General features: G+C 37.8%; 2 protein-coding genes across 7 annotated transcripts in view; one reads left to right on the forward strand and one right to left on the reverse strand.

Annotated features, from left to right (window-relative positions):
• The window catches only part of LOC108603022 (sex determination protein fruitless), a 115533-nt gene that overhangs the window by 16340 nt on the left and 82011 nt on the right, over window positions 1-17182 (forward strand). For 3 of the 4 annotated variants that reach the window (XM_017991428.1, XM_017991422.1, XM_017991429.1), the window contains exon 2: window positions 7159-7398. In XM_017991428.1, coding sequence (XP_017846917.1) covers window positions 7160-7398 — 239 coding nt within the window. In that variant the 5' untranslated portion in view covers window position 7159. Of the gene's footprint in view, window positions 1-7158; window positions 7399-9042; window positions 9125-17182 lie in introns of those variants that run through there. The other variant, XM_017991426.1, reaches the window with a different exon arrangement.
• Window positions 1594-3158, reverse strand: LOC108603024 (maker193). 3 transcript variants are annotated; one of them, XM_017991430.1, is made up of 4 exons: window positions 3073-3158; window positions 2894-3020; window positions 2472-2843; window positions 1594-2399 (listed from the first exon to the last, which is right to left on the reverse strand). In XM_017991430.1, exons 1-4 carry the CDS (start codon window positions 3137-3139, stop codon window positions 2273-2275), a joined length of 693 nt encoding a protein of 230 aa, XP_017846919.1. In that variant the 5' UTR covers window positions 3140-3158; the 3' UTR covers window positions 1594-2272. The 3 variants fall into 3 exon arrangements, with proteins under 3 accessions (XP_017846919.1, XP_017846921.1, XP_017846920.1); XM_017991432.1 differs by having other exon boundaries at window positions 1595-2399; window positions 2478-2843; XM_017991431.1 differs by having other exon boundaries at window positions 1595-2402; window positions 2478-2843.

The raw sequence follows: 17182 nt of genomic DNA on the forward strand, positions 1-17182 counted from the left end.
AAAAATAATTAGCAACTTTATGCAAATATAATATTTTTAGCAATTTAATTTATTAATATTAGCATAAGAGTTACCTAATCACAACAACTAAAATTGTTAATTAAATTACGTATACGTTATGCTTAACTGCTTGAGTTAATCTGCCATTTATGCAGCTTAAAGCTTAACCACCCACTTGACGTTCTTATTACTCAACATTTATCGATATTCGCTATTTCGGGCATAAATCTGCATCTGCTTTGATTCCGTATGCGCAATGTTTAGTCCGATGTGTAGCACTTTTTGTTGGCAGTTGCTCAAAACTGTCTTTAATGCTGCATGCATTATGCAAAATGTATGAGCAACTCAAATAAAAAAAAAAAAACAAAAAGAATGTTAAGCAAAATGGAAACTTTAAATTATTTCTTTGGCTTTTGTCTGCGCAAAAATTTGTGGTGTTTGCTTTGATGTTGCAGTTTGGCTACAGAAATTTCACTGTGTGCTGCGCCTTTGTGCCATCAAGTTTTCGCATTAATTCTGTTAATAATTCTTAATGTGTGCAATGCATACATATGTAGGTATGTCTTAATGCTAAAAGTTGCAAGCAGCTATTTGCACACATGATAATTAAAAATTTAATTGCCAAGTGAAGTTTTTATATTTGCGGGTGGCTGGCAACAAAAGCCACAGTTAATTGAGGAGTGTGAAATAGAGTTTATATTAATGCATTACTTGTTTACATTTAAGGCTTAAGCTTGAGAGCCACGTAGGCTGTCCAAAGCAGCAGCAGCAGCAGTGGCAACTGATTTGTCTGTTATTGACAGCTGGGGCAAATGCAAATGTGTTAATAACAACAACAACAACAAGAGGCTGAACAACATATACATATGCATATATGTAGATCAATTCACACAGCTGTAATATTAGCATTGCATATATATGCAAATAAACAAAACATGCGTGCACTTGACTTACATTTGTTATGCACTACATCAAATCATAATATACAAGAATATTCATGCCTAAGCAGTAGTGCTGCAAAAACATTGAGGTTTCAGACTATGGAGAAATCATCGATACTATCGATAGTATAAAATGAAATTTACTGAAACTTTTCTCATCACTCGAATGCTTACTATTTTTCAAAATATTCGTGCATACTTTTCATCCAAAAAAAAGGCACTGTTTGCATTTAAAAGACTATTATTTTTTTTATTTTAAATTCATTTATTTTTTTATTTATTTTTAAGAGAAAACCGATACTACCGATAGTATAAAATCAAATTTATTGCCACTTTTCTCATTATTCGAATGCTTACTATTTTCCAAAATATAGTTCTTCAAGTTAGTAAAACAAATTTAGTCAATTAAAAACTATAAAAGCTGAAGCTCCAGGTTTCTTACTTTGTTCATTGAGATTTAGGCCTAAGCTACTGATATGTGTAAATAATCTTCTTTAGATTCACCCAAAAGAATAATTAAGCTCTTAAGTCTTTTTAAAATTAAAGACATGTCTAGTCACATCCGTTTCAGAAACGTAAATTGAGTCGTTTGTTTTTAAAATCTTTATTAAATATATAAAAGCGAAAGCTTCTTCCTTATATGCACTCAAATGAATAACTAGCTACATATCTTGGTTAAAATATTTATATTATTTACATTCGTCTTATAATCGTGAATTTATCTCTAAGCGCAACCTAAGCTGAGTTCCAAAGTTTCGCTTCTAAGTGTTACAAATCCAGATGTTACTTTTCATACAAAAAAAAAGGCAATGTTTGCATTGAAGTAATGAGCAAAATGTATTTCAAAGTTGGTAATGCTTCAGTTTAAACTCAAGGCTATTTGTGTTCATATAAATTCAAAAGACTTTCCAAGTAGTCGCTCATTCTTTTTTAACTGTGTTTACATTTGAATTCATTCTTATCGCCAAATTTAAAGAGTTCTAAGTAAAGTTTAAGCGTTTCTCAAACAAAGAACTTTATTTACATTTGAATTCAGTTCAAAGTGTATATCGCAGTCAGGCGTATTGCACTTTTACTTGTTGTTGCGCTATTCGTATTCATATAAATGCAAAGTAGCTTGAATTTATGCATATTTAGCATATGTTTTTTACTTTACAGCTTACGACGCTGTTTACTGCAAAGACGTTGCAGTTAAAGTCAGCGCTTTAATGCCTGCACTAGCGTTAGTTGCTGCTGCTTAGGCTCTGGCTTTACATGCATATAAATTACTTAAATTAAATTTGATTAGCTTGTTAGCTACTTGGGCCATACTATTGATAGTTTGCTGCTATTTACTTGAGCAGCAGCGTGGCCAACAAATATTTGCGACACTCCTCCAGCGTATGCAGCTCCAGTTGGCAGGACTTTTCGAAACGACTGCCGCACATGTTGCAATAGAGCAGCGACTCGTGACGGCTGCTGCTGGAAGCGAAAGCACAAGAACAACTATTACAAATGGTCAATGGCAGTTGAAAGTTTGCTATACGCTACGCATACTCATTGATAAAATTCAATTGCTGCAGCTGCTCCAGCTGCTCGCCTGTTGGCGTCTCGCATCTAATTTCGGGCACTAGCGTGGGCCAAGACGTGGCCTTTGCATTTGTTGTTGTCAGCGGCTGTTGCCAATTGATTGCATCATTTGTGTGCAATTGCCATGGCTCGTAGATTTCCTTAAATTTTAAATTCAAACGCTGCGAGCGTCTTGGCTCCAAATCCTCAAGCTGCTGCTCGTCGTCGTCCTGCGGCCAACAACGCCAACTGCAGTTCTCTTGGCAATCCGCTGAGATGCGTGGCATTAATTTCTGTGCGCTGCGCTGCTCAAGGTTGCGTCGCACCACAATCGATACGAAATTGCTCGTAATCCTAATCAAGCAACTATTAGCACTTAACTTTAAATTCAAACAATTAGTTACCAGTCCTCATAGTCAAAGTCATGCTGCTTAAATTTGCGCTGTGTGCGCTTTACAAATTTGCTAGGCAATTGCATTGGCTCCTTGGCACGTTTGTATATAGGCAAGTTGGGATAACGTCGACGTGTGGCTATATAATTAATTAATATTATATTATATGAATTGTTACTTATTGCTCTCACCCTTGTATTGTTCGTAGAACATGCTGCGTTTCTTATTATAACGATCGGAGAACAAACTGTTGAACATTTTCGCAGCATTAACGCTCTGCGCACACTGCGTATTGTAATCAAATTTTATTCTATTTAAAAGCTTAATGTATAGCGGCGTAAGCGATAAGAAAACAGCTGTACAGAGCTTGAATCATATTTCCATGAAAGATTAAACAGCAGTTTGTTTGTTTATGCTCAACATATTAATTGAGTAAATAATCAATCTTTACAAGTTGAATATACAGCGTCGTAGTGTGTCGGCTGTGCGCGACTGTTGCTAAAATTTATATTAATCATAGTTGAGTAATAAAAAATGCCAAATGCTTAAGCAAACGTATAGAACTGCTTTATAAGCTTAACTAAAGCTGTGTTCAATTTATTTATAAATAATAATAAAGTTAGTTAGGTATTGTATCACTTTGTTGAGCTACTATAACTAGCTTAATGCATATTTGGCAATCTGTCATATATTTCCAATTTTTTCTTAGTTTTAAAAGATTTAGCGCAAATTATTTTTCTTTAGCAGTAAACTGCGTATTACGTTCATTCTAAAATTAATTTTTTTCATGCACATCTAAGCATAAAAAAAATAAATATATCATATTCTAGCTTAATCATAGATTTAATGCATTAAATTCCATGAATTATATAAATTTATTTAAATCCAAATCGAACCTTCAGCACATTTTTAAGCCTAACTTAATTTTGCGCTTAAATAATTTGTAAAAAATTGTACTAAGCAAATATAAACAATTGCATTAAAAATTAAGCGTGCTATAGCTTTTGCTCTTATAAGTTTAGCTTATGTTAGACAATAAAAATTTACAAAAATTCCAGCTATGAAATTGAAGCACTAATAATGTGGCATTATAAGCTGGGGCAGCGGCATAATGAGGTTGAAAGTGTTTTTGGCAAAAGCGCAAAGTTTGAAGCCCTGGCACGTAGCGCGTGGCGTAAACTCGGCCATGAACGCATTACGTAAATAGCCGAACACGTGTATGTGTGTGTAGCTGGCTAATTATTAGACACAGACACATACATATGTACGCCAGCCAGATTTAATTGGCTATTAACACTAGCTATGGCACAAAGGATTAGTTAGCCAGGCTTGTTGTTGTTGTTGTAATTTGATGCTAAAATTGCAGCGCGTTAATTGAATTAAAAGTGCGAAATTCGTTGAACTAAAAAACTTGTACGTATAAAGTGCATGCGTGTGCGTGTGTGTGAAAGTTAAAAATGTAAAATTAATTTAATTTGCATATTAGCATATGTTTTCACAAGCAATTTAAATGCTCACGCAGAGATTCAAAACTGATTTAATTGAGTGAGATGTAGTCACTACCTGAGAGAGAGAGAGCGCGCGTGTTGGCAGCGAACTCACGATATATATGCATATACACTATATATAAAAATAATCCCAATAAAATGCATTTTTCATGTCAAACGCCTGAGCTGCTGGAATAACCTGAATGCACGCACAGGACTTTACGGAATTGCACGCAAACAAACTGGCGCACAAGCAAACGGGCAACAGCCAAAGAGCAAGAGCAAGAGCGGTGTGGGCAGCGCCAATTGGGCGTATACTTGATATAAAAGGGTGGGTGCTGGCTGGCTGGCTGCCTGGCTCGCTCGCATTTATTGTATTTTGTAATAATATAGCAACGAAAACAAAAATAACATTTGCACAAATGTGCACTAAGGCTAATAGCCCAGGGAGTAAAAAGTCAGAGTCAGAGTCCGGATGGAATCAAAGCGTCTCGAGTGGTAGAGAGTGCATCAAATGCGATTGCGGCAAATCAGCTTATAAGCTATGCCAGCCACAGCATTTGACTAAACAAGTGTATAAGCTGCTGGCTGCTGGCTGCTGGCGCCTTTGTGGCCATTTAGCTTTGGCGCCAAATTCAATTTATTGTCTTTAAAGCGCTAAAACCACAAAACGCAGCACGACCAACAAACGACTAACGCAATAAAGCAACAAAGGATTATCTTGCTGCCGCTAGCGGCTGCGCCACGCCCACTAGAAGTTTGCATGCGCGCAAGTTTAAAGTAAAAAAGAAATGAAAAGTTGCACAGTTGATAGCGCACGGGTCACACAACTTTCAAGCCAAGACTCAATATGAAAAGGCAAAACTTTTTGCATGCGTATGCTTAATGCTTACGCTTTTTGCAAATTGCTGTAGCCCCGCACCAACGCCAAGTAGTTCAATTAATTAAAAGTCAGGCAACGAACGAACGCCAAATGAATTTTGCTGCCGCTGTTGCCACCTTGACAGCAGCAAAGCAGCGCAACAATTAGCTGCAATATGCCTGCCAATAAATGCGCTTTAAGCTCTAAAGTTGTGCTGCAATTTAAATAAGCAGCGTTGAGTATATTGAAATTCACTTTGTTGTTATACTTAATGGTTTTTGTTTTTAGTTGTCCCTTAGGTATCACCGCCAACGCACTTAGACGCTCCCAGACAGCGCACACAGCCACACACTTGTGCTCATTAACAACAGCAGCCAGCACAGGGCTGGAGAGAGATTGCTCAGCCTGATTTTTAGGCGAGCGCGCTGCTGTTGTTTGCTTAAACACACACCAAGCTCAGTTCAGTAGGTGACACCGTTGAGCGCAGTTGTCTGGTGGCTCGTCTGGCCTATTTGTCGTATACGTTATATATGTGCACGTGCAGTGCAGCAGACTGCGTGCACTTGAAGCTTTCTGCTCCAGATTTTCCACCCCGCCCACCAGTGCGTACATGTGTTTTACATGTGTGCAGACATTTAGCTGCACTCTGCTGTCGTATGAAGTGTAAACCATTAGCGCCTCAGCGTCGTCGCAATTTTATTACATACACAAAAGTTGAGCTTGAGCGACACAGACACCCACACGCGACTCTTTAAAGTTGTTGCGCGCACCCCTCGAACTCTGCTCAAGCAAATCCGTAAGCCTGGCAACTTTCTTTTCTTACACGTAATTATGCAAAAGTTAAACGCTGCTTGTCGTCGAGCGCAAAGTCAAGCGCAACCAAATGCCAGCGGCAATATCGCGCGCCAACCACTTGGAAAATCAGTCAGCATTTGAGCTTGTCGCCTTAAATTATGCAAAAGGGCAAAGCAACGTTGCGCTTAATGTTCATTAAAACAAAATAATGGTCAGCATCATATTGGTTAGCAGTGAGTTTAAAAATCTGTTAAAGGTTTCGGCCCTTGCAGCTCATAAAATTTGATTACTTTAAATCGCCGCTTATCAGCTCATTCGCATTATTCTCGCCTTGTTGTAAGCGCCTCGAGCGTGGGCTGGCACTTAAATTGACAAGCTTGAAACACACTTAATTATATGTTTGCCAGTATTGTTTGGGTGTTCGTGTTCCACTCGGCGCTCAATACTGTCGCTGTCGCGTGTGCGACATATGATTGCCAATTGTGGTGACCAGGGGCATCAATCAGATAGACATGTTACAATAATTTCATTGCACAACAAAATTAAATGCAGTCGCGTGCCGTCCTGTGCTTGCATTTTTTACATGACTATTAAATTAAAAAACATGAACGCAAAAAAAAATGCGCATGCCAGCGCGCAACGTTTAGTCAGCTCTGAATGGTTTGGTCATAAAAATATTTTAAATGACATGACAGCAATTTAAAAATATATTGACTGGGGCAGCGCAGTTATGCGGCGCTTTAATTGCTCAATTTTCTTAAAAGCGCGTGTTTTACTTTTCGCTGTTAGCAGCAAATTCTGTTGTGCTTAACAGCAATGTTAAATTAACATGCTCGATCAGCCTATCGACCGACCGCCAACTAGCGCTGTTGCCAATTTCGATATTAAAGCTTATCGAGCACTTTTCACTGTTAGCCGCATTTTAAATTCAAATTCTGTTGTGCTTAACAGCGTGTTAAATTAACATTCTTGCATGCTCGATCATTAAAGCTTACCGAGCACTTATTTCTTTATATTGCCACTTATTATGATTAACTTTGGCTTAAGTATTTATTATTAATATAACTATGACTGCGATATTTGCTTTTAATTCATTCAATTTATAACTTGTGCTATTTTCTTTTTTATTACAGCATGATGGCCACCTCACAGGACTATTTTGGCAATCCTTATGCATTGTTTCGTGGTCCACCCACCACATTGCGGCCACGCGAATCCCCATTGGGCACACATGCCCATTCACATGCCAGTTATGCCGCCGCCCTTGATCTACAGACGCAGCATAAGCGTCACATTGAAACTGAAGTGCGTGCTCCGCCGCCACCGTTGCCGCCGCCGCCGCTGTCAATGCCGCTGCCAGCAACATCGCCGAGGTAAGAGCCCCACGCAAAAGTGTTTTTGTTGTGTGGGGGCAAAGGCAGCGCTAGACACAAGCACTGAAATTGAATTGAAATTGAAATCGATTCGATCAATTGCAATGCATATCATCAAGCAACACATCAACATTTCTATGCTAAGTCTTCAATCAACACTAAAGCGCGCCAGCAAAAAGTCAACACAGATTTCCCTTTTTAATTTTTGATTTTCTAAAACTTAAAGTAAACTTAAAGTTAGTAAAAGCTTGCAAGTAATTTAAATATAAAACAAATGTATGCAGCCCCAGCGTACGAATTAACAACAAAAGTGTTTGCTACGCTATTAAGCTTAACAATTTATGTAGAAATTATAACACTAGCTATAAGTGAATACAAACTATGTAGCTTAGTAGCCTTAATATGACTTAAGATATTTAGTAGTTAAGCTATTGCAGAGCAGTTTCGAGCACTTGTACCGTTCAGAAGCAGCAGAACTAAGTTAGACGTATACGTAATATCACAATACAGTTTATATATAACAAATTCAAAGACTTAACTTAGTAGACATATACAAAGTATACAGTAGCAAAGTGTATACAACAAAGCTAATATTCTAACTAGCAAGTAAATTACTAAAAATATTTTCCTTGAATTTAAACATATTATATATTATACCTTAAATGACAGCTAACGTAGTGGGGCCACAAATAACCCAAATATATTATTATTATTAATATGAGTAGTTGTAGCTTTTAACAGCATAGCAATAATAAACAATAATTACTACAACAAATGTTAACTTAAAGTATACGTACACAAATAGCCTCTTTGAAATTGAAGAATTTTTATTCAACAAGTCTAGTAATGTAGTGAAGCTGAAGCAATAACATAAACAATAATTAAACGCGCAAGAATATAACTTATAACAATATAATAGAGGTCATAAATTATTAGCTTAAAACACATAATACTATTATTAAAGTAGTGCAATTGATTTTCTAGTTATTAAGCGTGTTTTATGCCTATTACTAGTAGTGCTCCTTTATCCTAGGCATAGACACGCACTCAATGAGCACTTTGTAAAATGCAAATTTTAAAACCAAGAGTACAAAATGTATTTAAAAAGTTAGAAAACCCTAAAATTGGCAAGCCAAGCAATTAAGCATAACATACTGTAATAATAGCATAGCATAACATAATGTTAAATGCGAGTACTAACATAATCGATAATAGTAGATGCTCGATACACCTATCGAACGAACATTATAAACAATTTCGATATTTAATGTTAAATTCAAGTAGTGGCATGCTCGATCGAGTCTATCGAGCAACCGCCAACCAACGATAATTACCAATATCGATATTTAAGCTCAGCGAGCGTTTATTAAACTAATCCTAAACTAAGTAGTGCTTATATTAATGTAAAGCAAACACTTTTCAAGTAAACAAATTAGTGTGTAAATTAAGCCAAACAAAGCGAACTGTGAGCGAGAATTCGCGCGAGCGCCCTGGAGCAACTGTCTGCAATCAACATGACGTACACCCCCAGCCCTGGAACGCCGTCATCAATCAACAATAAACCAAGCGCAAGCCAACCTAAAAAAAAAAAAAAACTAGTACTAACTATGCAAGCAAATTGATAAGTCAAGCCCAAGTCGAAAGTGTTTTTTCCTTTTGATTTTTTTTATTACACTAAAAACCCAAACAACAATCAACATGCACCCAAAACCTGTCAACGTGCGCGGTAAGTCAACAGCCATTTTAACCTGTCTAAAACTCTATAACCCAAAGCCCCAGCCAAGGCAATCAAACTAAACTAAAACAGCCAGCCAGCCCAGCTCAGAATGGTTCACCATGTGCATTGCACCCAGTAGTGCTTTAGATAGCCGTAGATAGCTAACCACTCACCAATACTAGTTAGAGTAACTGCATTTAATGGTGTGTGCGCCTTGCTCTGTGTGGGTTTGGTGACATGTTTATTTGGTTTGCCTTGACGCATGTGTAGGGCTGATGGCTAGCAATTAGCCTGCAAAGCAAAATATGTAGCGCATTAGCGTCTAGTTGCATTTGCGCATGCCACAGTACAAGGCAACATGCAACCAACCAAACTGAACAAAAAAATATATATAAACGCCCTATAATTAATGCAAACTAAATGCAACTAACCACATGCATAAAATGCTTGACAAATAAATTGCTCTAGCCATTGGGGCTGGTGCAATTTATTAAGAAAATTAAGTTATTTCAAAATAAAAACAAAACTGCGCAAGTTAAGGCAACAGCGGAAATGTTTGTAAATAGGCTTAAAGTTAAGTGTTGCCAGCCATGCAAAGGGATTTACTTTAAGCCAGATTTTTAGCAAATTTTAATTTACATATCGCAATAATTTGCCTAATGTTGCAATAGTTTGGAGCCCTTCAAAACTTGTTTGCACTTGCATTTTGTTCACAACTTTTACGATAAGCGCGTTGGCTGCATTAGTCATGCAATACACAATCTTTTGCCTCATGCAACATGAGGCAGGCAGCTGCACGGTCATGCACTTCCGGCTCACTGTGTGAAATGCCAAAGCCTTTGCCGTTTGCGATTTAATTTAAACACGTGTAACTGCCAAAATGCCAGTGACTTATGCATTTGCAACACATTTGCATTGGCATGCCAATTGTTTTATATATATTCGAGCTATTCGTAGCCTAATGCACAATTGAGCCTGCAGCTTGGACTAAGTTCAGCTGCATATTTAATGCCAATTGGCGACAAACTTTGGCTACAGCTACACACAAGTAATAACAATAATGGCCGTGTCTTGTTTTGCGCCTAGAGCAGCAGCTTTGTTAATAGAATTTAATGCCAGCCAGGCAACACTTAAGCCTTATGAATGCAGCAGACTGTGCAACTGGAGCAGCGCCATATACAAAAGCGCTTTGCAGCAAAAAGTTGCATGCAAATTGCCTTTAAGCTGCTTGTAAGCTCGCATTATAGTATAATTTGTGCCGAGTTCATTTTAAGCTCTACTTAAAATTGCTTATGCTGGTCAAGCTGTAATTAAAAAGCGTTCCTAGAATTATGTTGTCTGCCTGTGCTGCCGGATGTGGCAACAACTCTATTGACAGCAGCTCGAGCAAAGTGTCTGCAGTAATTGCGGAAGTAAGCGTCAGCAAGCACCTGCGGCCAAGTCAAGTCAATAAATCACTTTCAAGTTAGCCATATGCAAAAAGAAGCAACAAACATTGCAGGAGCTGCTGCATTTTTCATTACAAAGTCTTTGCCTCTGAGCAAACACACAGCAGCAGCAAAAAATACATTTTCACTTTTTACCACAGCCACTCACGTTTAGAGCTTTGGAATCTTTGTTTTTTGCTTCGTGTCCCGTCTACACATTTGTCCTTGTGGCATTTGCGTTTTCCTTGCTGGTTTCCGTTTCGGGAAATTACTTTATGAGCAGCAATAGCGCAGCATGTTGCCACTCAAACGCACACACATTAATTATAAACAATTCAACAGCTTTGCAAATGAATTTGCTGCTATTTAAATTTATTGGCCAAAAGTTGTTGAAGCATATCGATAAACTCTGAATAAATAAATAAATATTGCTATTAAATAGAAAATAATACTTGCTTAAAATAGTATATCTATTAGCTTGTATTTAACTAATTATTTAAATAATGTTGAAGTACAATTCATGAATTAACAGAATAGTTAAATTCAAATTCGATTGAATTAGATTCAGTCTATCGTCGACGAGGTTTCAAGTTCGTATTTAAGCTCATCACTTTAAACACCTTATTTCATTTAATATTATTTAAGCGTGCTGCAATTAAAGTAGCCTTGCAAATTCTAAATATTAAAGTAGCTGCAAATTCTAAATAAATTTATTAGCCAAAAGATGTTACAGCTGCAGTTAATATGATAAATAAATTAATTATGCTTTTATATAGCAAAATTTTAATAATAAAATTGCGTAAAATATATTTTTATTTAGCTGGTTATTTTTATAAAATTATTGAACATAATGTTAAGTAATATTATGACTTTAACAGAATGTTAAATTAACATGCTGGCATGCATATTAACAATTTCGATATTTCAGCATTTATTTCTTTATATTAAATGAAGTCCTGTTGAAAATGAATTTGCTGCAAATTCTTAACAAATTTACTAGCTAAAGTTGTTGTTAAGCTTTTACTTACAACTTGAGTTCATATAATAAATAAATTATGAATTACTTATATTGCCTAAAATATATTTCTAACTTATTCTTTTTATATTTTTGCGTTGACAAAGGGTATGACATTTAAAATTATAACTACACAATTTGTTTGTGTCTGTCGTGCGGGGTAGACAAACAACTATAAGTAGTTGAATTCATTTGTGTGGACACAGAACTAAGCCAAACATGGCACAAAGCAAGCAGAAATTAACTTTCGTCAAGTGACAGCAGCAAATATTTAGTAGTTTGGTGTCCAAGACTTTATGCTGTTGACACCACAAGGCGGCAGCTGCAGCTGCAGCAGCAGCAGAAGTTGTGAGTGTGGCCAATGGCACAGATCATAATTTCAAATATTTCAAGCTCTCTCGCCTAGACAGGCAACCTCTGTGTCTTATCACTTGAGCAAATGAACTCGGCAAGTCTTTGCAGCAGCGTAAGATGCTGAGTTGAGTCCTTGGCCTGACTGGCGTCAACACCTTCAGTGTCGCAATTCACACGCACATATATTAAATAATTGTTGCTAGCTGCAGTTTATGTTGCTGCTTGATTTACTGCTGATTACATTTTATTTGTGTGTGCGTGTGTGTGTCTCTCTGATTATTTGCTGCCGCAGTCTGAAAATAAATATCAAAGCATATACTAATGGCCAACACTATGCACAATTAATTTTACTAATATTGCTCATACGCCAGCGCATGTTGATGCATATTAATTCCAAGTGTTTGGCCAGCCCTTTTAGCATTTTGTTTAATTAAGTGGAAAACGACTTGCAGGCCTATGTAGTATATGCATAAATCTTCGACACAACTTATGAGCATTATATTTGTTTTGCTAATTTAATTACATTATTAATTAGAAGCCTGCAGGCGGCGGCGGCGGCTGCTTAACGCATAACGCATAACGCATACGCACTGTTGTAACAAGGCGCATGGAAAAGTGTGCAAATTGCAATATAGCGCACGTTGCTTGGCATCGCATTAGATACACATGCATTTGTGTAATTTGCCCCTTATTACTGACAAATCTATGCTTATTAAATTGCCAGACAAATGATTGCACGCATGCTGCTCACACAGATTGCCAAATCTAAAGCAGCAGCAGAGCAGCAGCTTGGAATGCATTTTACATAGTCACATGCAGGCTACGCAACTGATGTTCTTATACAATGCGCTAGAGATGGACATAGGCTTACATATTGCGTATACGTAATGTACTTGGGGTTAGCAGTATATAAAAAAAGTTTAAGTTGGCAGATTAATTTGTTAATAGACAAAAGTGTAGGCGGAAAAATTGGAAAATATATTTATTATAATTTTCTAATATTTGTGGCTAAGTTGCTTATGAAAAGTAAAACAATTAGCACTTTTTTATTTTTATATTACAATATAAATTACGTTGCTTATGTATATGGCATAAATATGATATAAGAATCATGACTACTATTTGTAATTTTAATATTAATATTAATAATATGCTATTGTTTATGCAGTAACATAAAATTCAATTTCTTTTAAATATTTATTCCCATCACTACAATTCACTGTATGTCTGCGTTTGTGTGTGTGTGCTTGTATCCCCTTGAGCTAGGCCACACGAACTGAGTCTGAGTGTTTGTTTGCGTCGCGCAGTTGCATATTTCATTAAAAATATTGCATGCCATTGCCTAGTTGAGTACTGGGCTCCACATATAACAGCTGCAGGCGGCCTCAATGCAGCCCCATGCCTCTGACCCCTACGCTCAACACACAGCCCCAGCCCCAGCCCCTGCCCACATGGCTCGAAGCAAAGTCCCACAGTGCGTAACTGTACAACGTGCGAACATATGTATATGTAGTATGTGCATAATTTTCTTTTTCTTTTTTCATAAAATGGCACACACTCACTTAAAAGCATGTAAACATGTGCGTAACGCTTAAGCAGCAAAGTCACAGGCTATAAAACTAACGTTAACAAGTGCGTATGTCTGTGTGTGTGTGCGAAGAGTTGCTGTGGGCATTACCTATGCGTTTGTGCATTGGCTTTCAAGACTTTTGCATTTGTATATTTGCTGGCATATTAGTGCGGCAAAAGCTTTTGCTGCTACCCCTCAAATCAGTCCAAGGTGCATAACTTGTGCACTCAGCCTAATTCTGAAGTGCCCATTGCTTTGGCATATTATTATTTTTATTCCGATTCTTAATTAATGCAATTTATTGAACGGCTTGCGTTAGCTTAAAGTGCGTTTTACTGTAAAAAACAAAGCATACATTTGAGCTTTAAAATTTGCGCATAAATTGCGCAAGCAAGTGCTGCATACTTTTGCGCAAAGTTGCTAAATCAAATATGTTGCCAAGCGTTTTTCATTTATATTAATATTAATAAAGCTTAAACAAAACGTTAAAGCTAATTTTAAACTATTAAATAATAATAAATAATTTTTTTTTAAATGCTTTGTACTGCAGCTGCCCCTATAAGCAGGCAACAGTATTTCTTATTTAAAGCCAAACTGCTGCTGCTTTGGCCTTGACGCCAAATCAAAGCTAATCAATAGCGCGCAAGCAGCCCAAGCCATATTGCTTTACATATTTTTCTATATAATCTAATTAACTTGTGACATTTCGCTTGAACTACTGTGCCACAAACTAAAGAGACAAAGCACACAACAAAAATATGCATAACTGTAGGAAATTGGCTAAAAGCAACTAAATAAAAACTAAGGCAGCTTTAAATACTCTACAAAAAATTATTTATGCACTTTTTATAAAATGTTAGCACATTTTTATTAAATTTATAAAGTGTGTTGCTCATTATACTGCTTTAGTAATTTTTAACAATACACTAAACGCTCAAATATACAGCGGCAAGCATTTTGTAAACGTCTGTATGTGTTTTGGGGGCATAACCTTCAAGTGTGGCTGCCACAGTTACCTGCTTAGGCTGCTGCTGCTGTTGCTGGCGCCGTCAGGTGCGCAGGCCATAAATTTTCACTCAATTCTTATCTTTGCACTCATTGTCACTTGCATTTTGGTTTGTTGCACAGTAAGAAATTATGAGCGCAATTTTAACTTTGTTTAGTCTATGACGAAACGCCGCGCTGCTAACATTTAAACCAGCGCGTAAGTTACAAACATAAAACAAATAGAACAATTAATATTAGCGGCAGTTAATTGCACAGTTTGATGGACAGTTAAATGATCATTAGGCAAAAAATAATGTCGAACCATTTTTGGTTAAACAATGGCAAAGCTTAAATTCCAAACCAACTTGACATGAGCCAGCTAAAAATTGTTAGCAGCCCAATGAAGCTATTAAATGTGAGGTCTGGTGCAGCCGAATTGACATTGCCGCAGTTGCCGCTCGTAGGTGTCACTGAGGGTTGCCGCTTGTGGCTTTGTGGTCGGTCGGTCGTTCAGTCGTTCGGTCTGTGCTGCTGCCATTCAAATTACAGCAGCACTGCTACTTTTTTTTTACAATTAGCTTAAAGAAATTACACAGGCAGTCGAGTCGAGCTGCTTGCTACTGCCGGACACTTGTAACTCTCCAGTTGCATGCAACAATTTAGATTAGCCTCAATTGTTCTTAGCCAGCTACAGCAAAATGCATTCCTGTTGGCATGGACGCTGCCATGACCACTCGCCGTCGTCGTCGTTGTAGTTGCTGCCTCTAATCTAAATGTTTAGCCAAGACATTTGATGGCCGTCACCGTCGCCGTCACCAGTCGGAGTTGACTGGCAGCTCCCAACTTTGCTGTCAATCGCGCTGTCTGCTCGAGTTTGCCGCCAGCGCCAGCGGCCACAAACGGTGGCACTTTACAGTTGCACTTGCGGATTGTGCAATTATTGTATTATCCAAGCCAATTCGCTTTTTGGGCGGCCCCCGAATGGCAAATGGCAATGGCAATGACCATGGCCAAGGCGCTGCCTGCTCCTGGCCTGTGTATTAACCCATTGACCTTGTTAAGCAGCGTCGTTGGCCGAGGTGGGCGACTGATTGATGCGGCACGTTTTTGCGCCACATTTGATGTGCAACAACAAAACAGTCAATGGCAGCTTCCTGCCTGCCTGCCTGCCACAGACGACCGGTTGCCATAGCCAGGAAAAATCAATCGCGCTAATCTTATCATTAAAACTATCAACAGTTGCCAGGCAACTTAATTTTCCAAGCAACTCAGACAAACAACAAAGCTGACAACAGCTGCAAACATCAACGGTAATCAACGGCAGACAATCAATTGAAGAGAGTGCAGCATCAAAACAAATGTGAGACGAAAGTCGCGACGCAGCCGACTGCGTTATACACTTTGTTAAAGAGAAACGCGAAACTTGGCGTAGTCTCTTTTAAAAAACTCTGAGCTTAGCCTTAGAGTAATCAATGGCAGACAATTAATTAAAAGAAATACAAGACGTAAGTCTAAGTTACTCAACTGCGTTATACACTTTGATAATAGAAATTGAAGCTTGACTTGTCTCTCTCTCTCTCTCTCTTTTAATTAAGTCTGAGCTATCCTTAAAAGAAATGCAAGACGAAAGTCTAATCTACCCAACTGCGTTGTACACTTTGATTATAGAAATTGAAGCTTGACTTGTCTCTTTCCCTCTTTTAATTAAGTCTGAGCTATCCTTAAGAGAAATGAAAGACGAAAGTCTAAGCTACCCAACTGCTTTATACACTTTGATAATAGAAATTGAAGCTCTTCCTTTTAATTAATTCTGAGCTATCCTTACACTAATCAATGCACACAATTAATTGAAGAAAGTTTAGCATAAAACAAAGCGCTAAGCCAAACTGCATAGCTCGACTATGTTATACACTTTAATAAATGAATTCAACTCTAGCTTAGCATCTTCTTACCTCTCTCTGTATTTTATACAACTTTTAGCTACCCTTACTTGCATTTGAAACCAACTTAAGCTCTGAGATTTATGCGTCAAAATGTGGCAAACCGGTTGCTACAATTTTCTTTGCTGTAAATCGCATTTGAGCTGCAGCAACAACAAACTTTAGTTGTAACTGATGTTGCAAGGATAAGCCGCGTGCTTTATTTACCACGCCGCATGTGCTCAAAACTAAGCTAATCAATGTAAAATTTAATTAAACAACTATGCATTGCTATTAATATTTGCAATGCTTGTAATTTGAAATGAAACACGCCTAATGACTTTATTATCAAAGCGACGGCAAAGCGACTTTTTAAAATGTAGCAGCGGCAGCAGAGACAAACGTTTTACAGTTTTGTCTGCGCTTATAAAAATACAAAACCGTTGTTTGTTGCGCGCACCTGCAGCAGCTACGCGAGATGCTGCTGCTGCTTGCAATAAATCTCAATTCAAATGGCGCCTCAGCATGCGTTGTCTTGCCGCTTGCCACTTTAGCTGCCTGCCTGCCGCTCTTTCTTTTGCTTAAATGCATTTTGTGCTTGTGGCGCGCGCGCTCGCGCTCATTTGTAGCTCAAGCGTGCCACAAATTTAGTTGCCGAACCAGTTAAGAGTTTTCAAACTGTACTTGGGGTATCCGTTGAATCTCGCTGGCTAAAAATTACGATTTACTGTGCCAAAGCGCGATCATTATCCTAACGCAATTTATGCGCAGCAACTGCCGCGCCCCTCTGCCTAC

The sequence above is a fragment of the Drosophila busckii genome, chromosome 3R (assembly GCF_011750605.1).
Source record: "Drosophila busckii strain San Diego stock center, stock number 13000-0081.31 chromosome 3R, ASM1175060v1, whole genome shotgun sequence".
Classification (NCBI taxonomy): Eukaryota; Metazoa; Arthropoda; class Insecta; order Diptera; family Drosophilidae; genus Drosophila; species Drosophila busckii.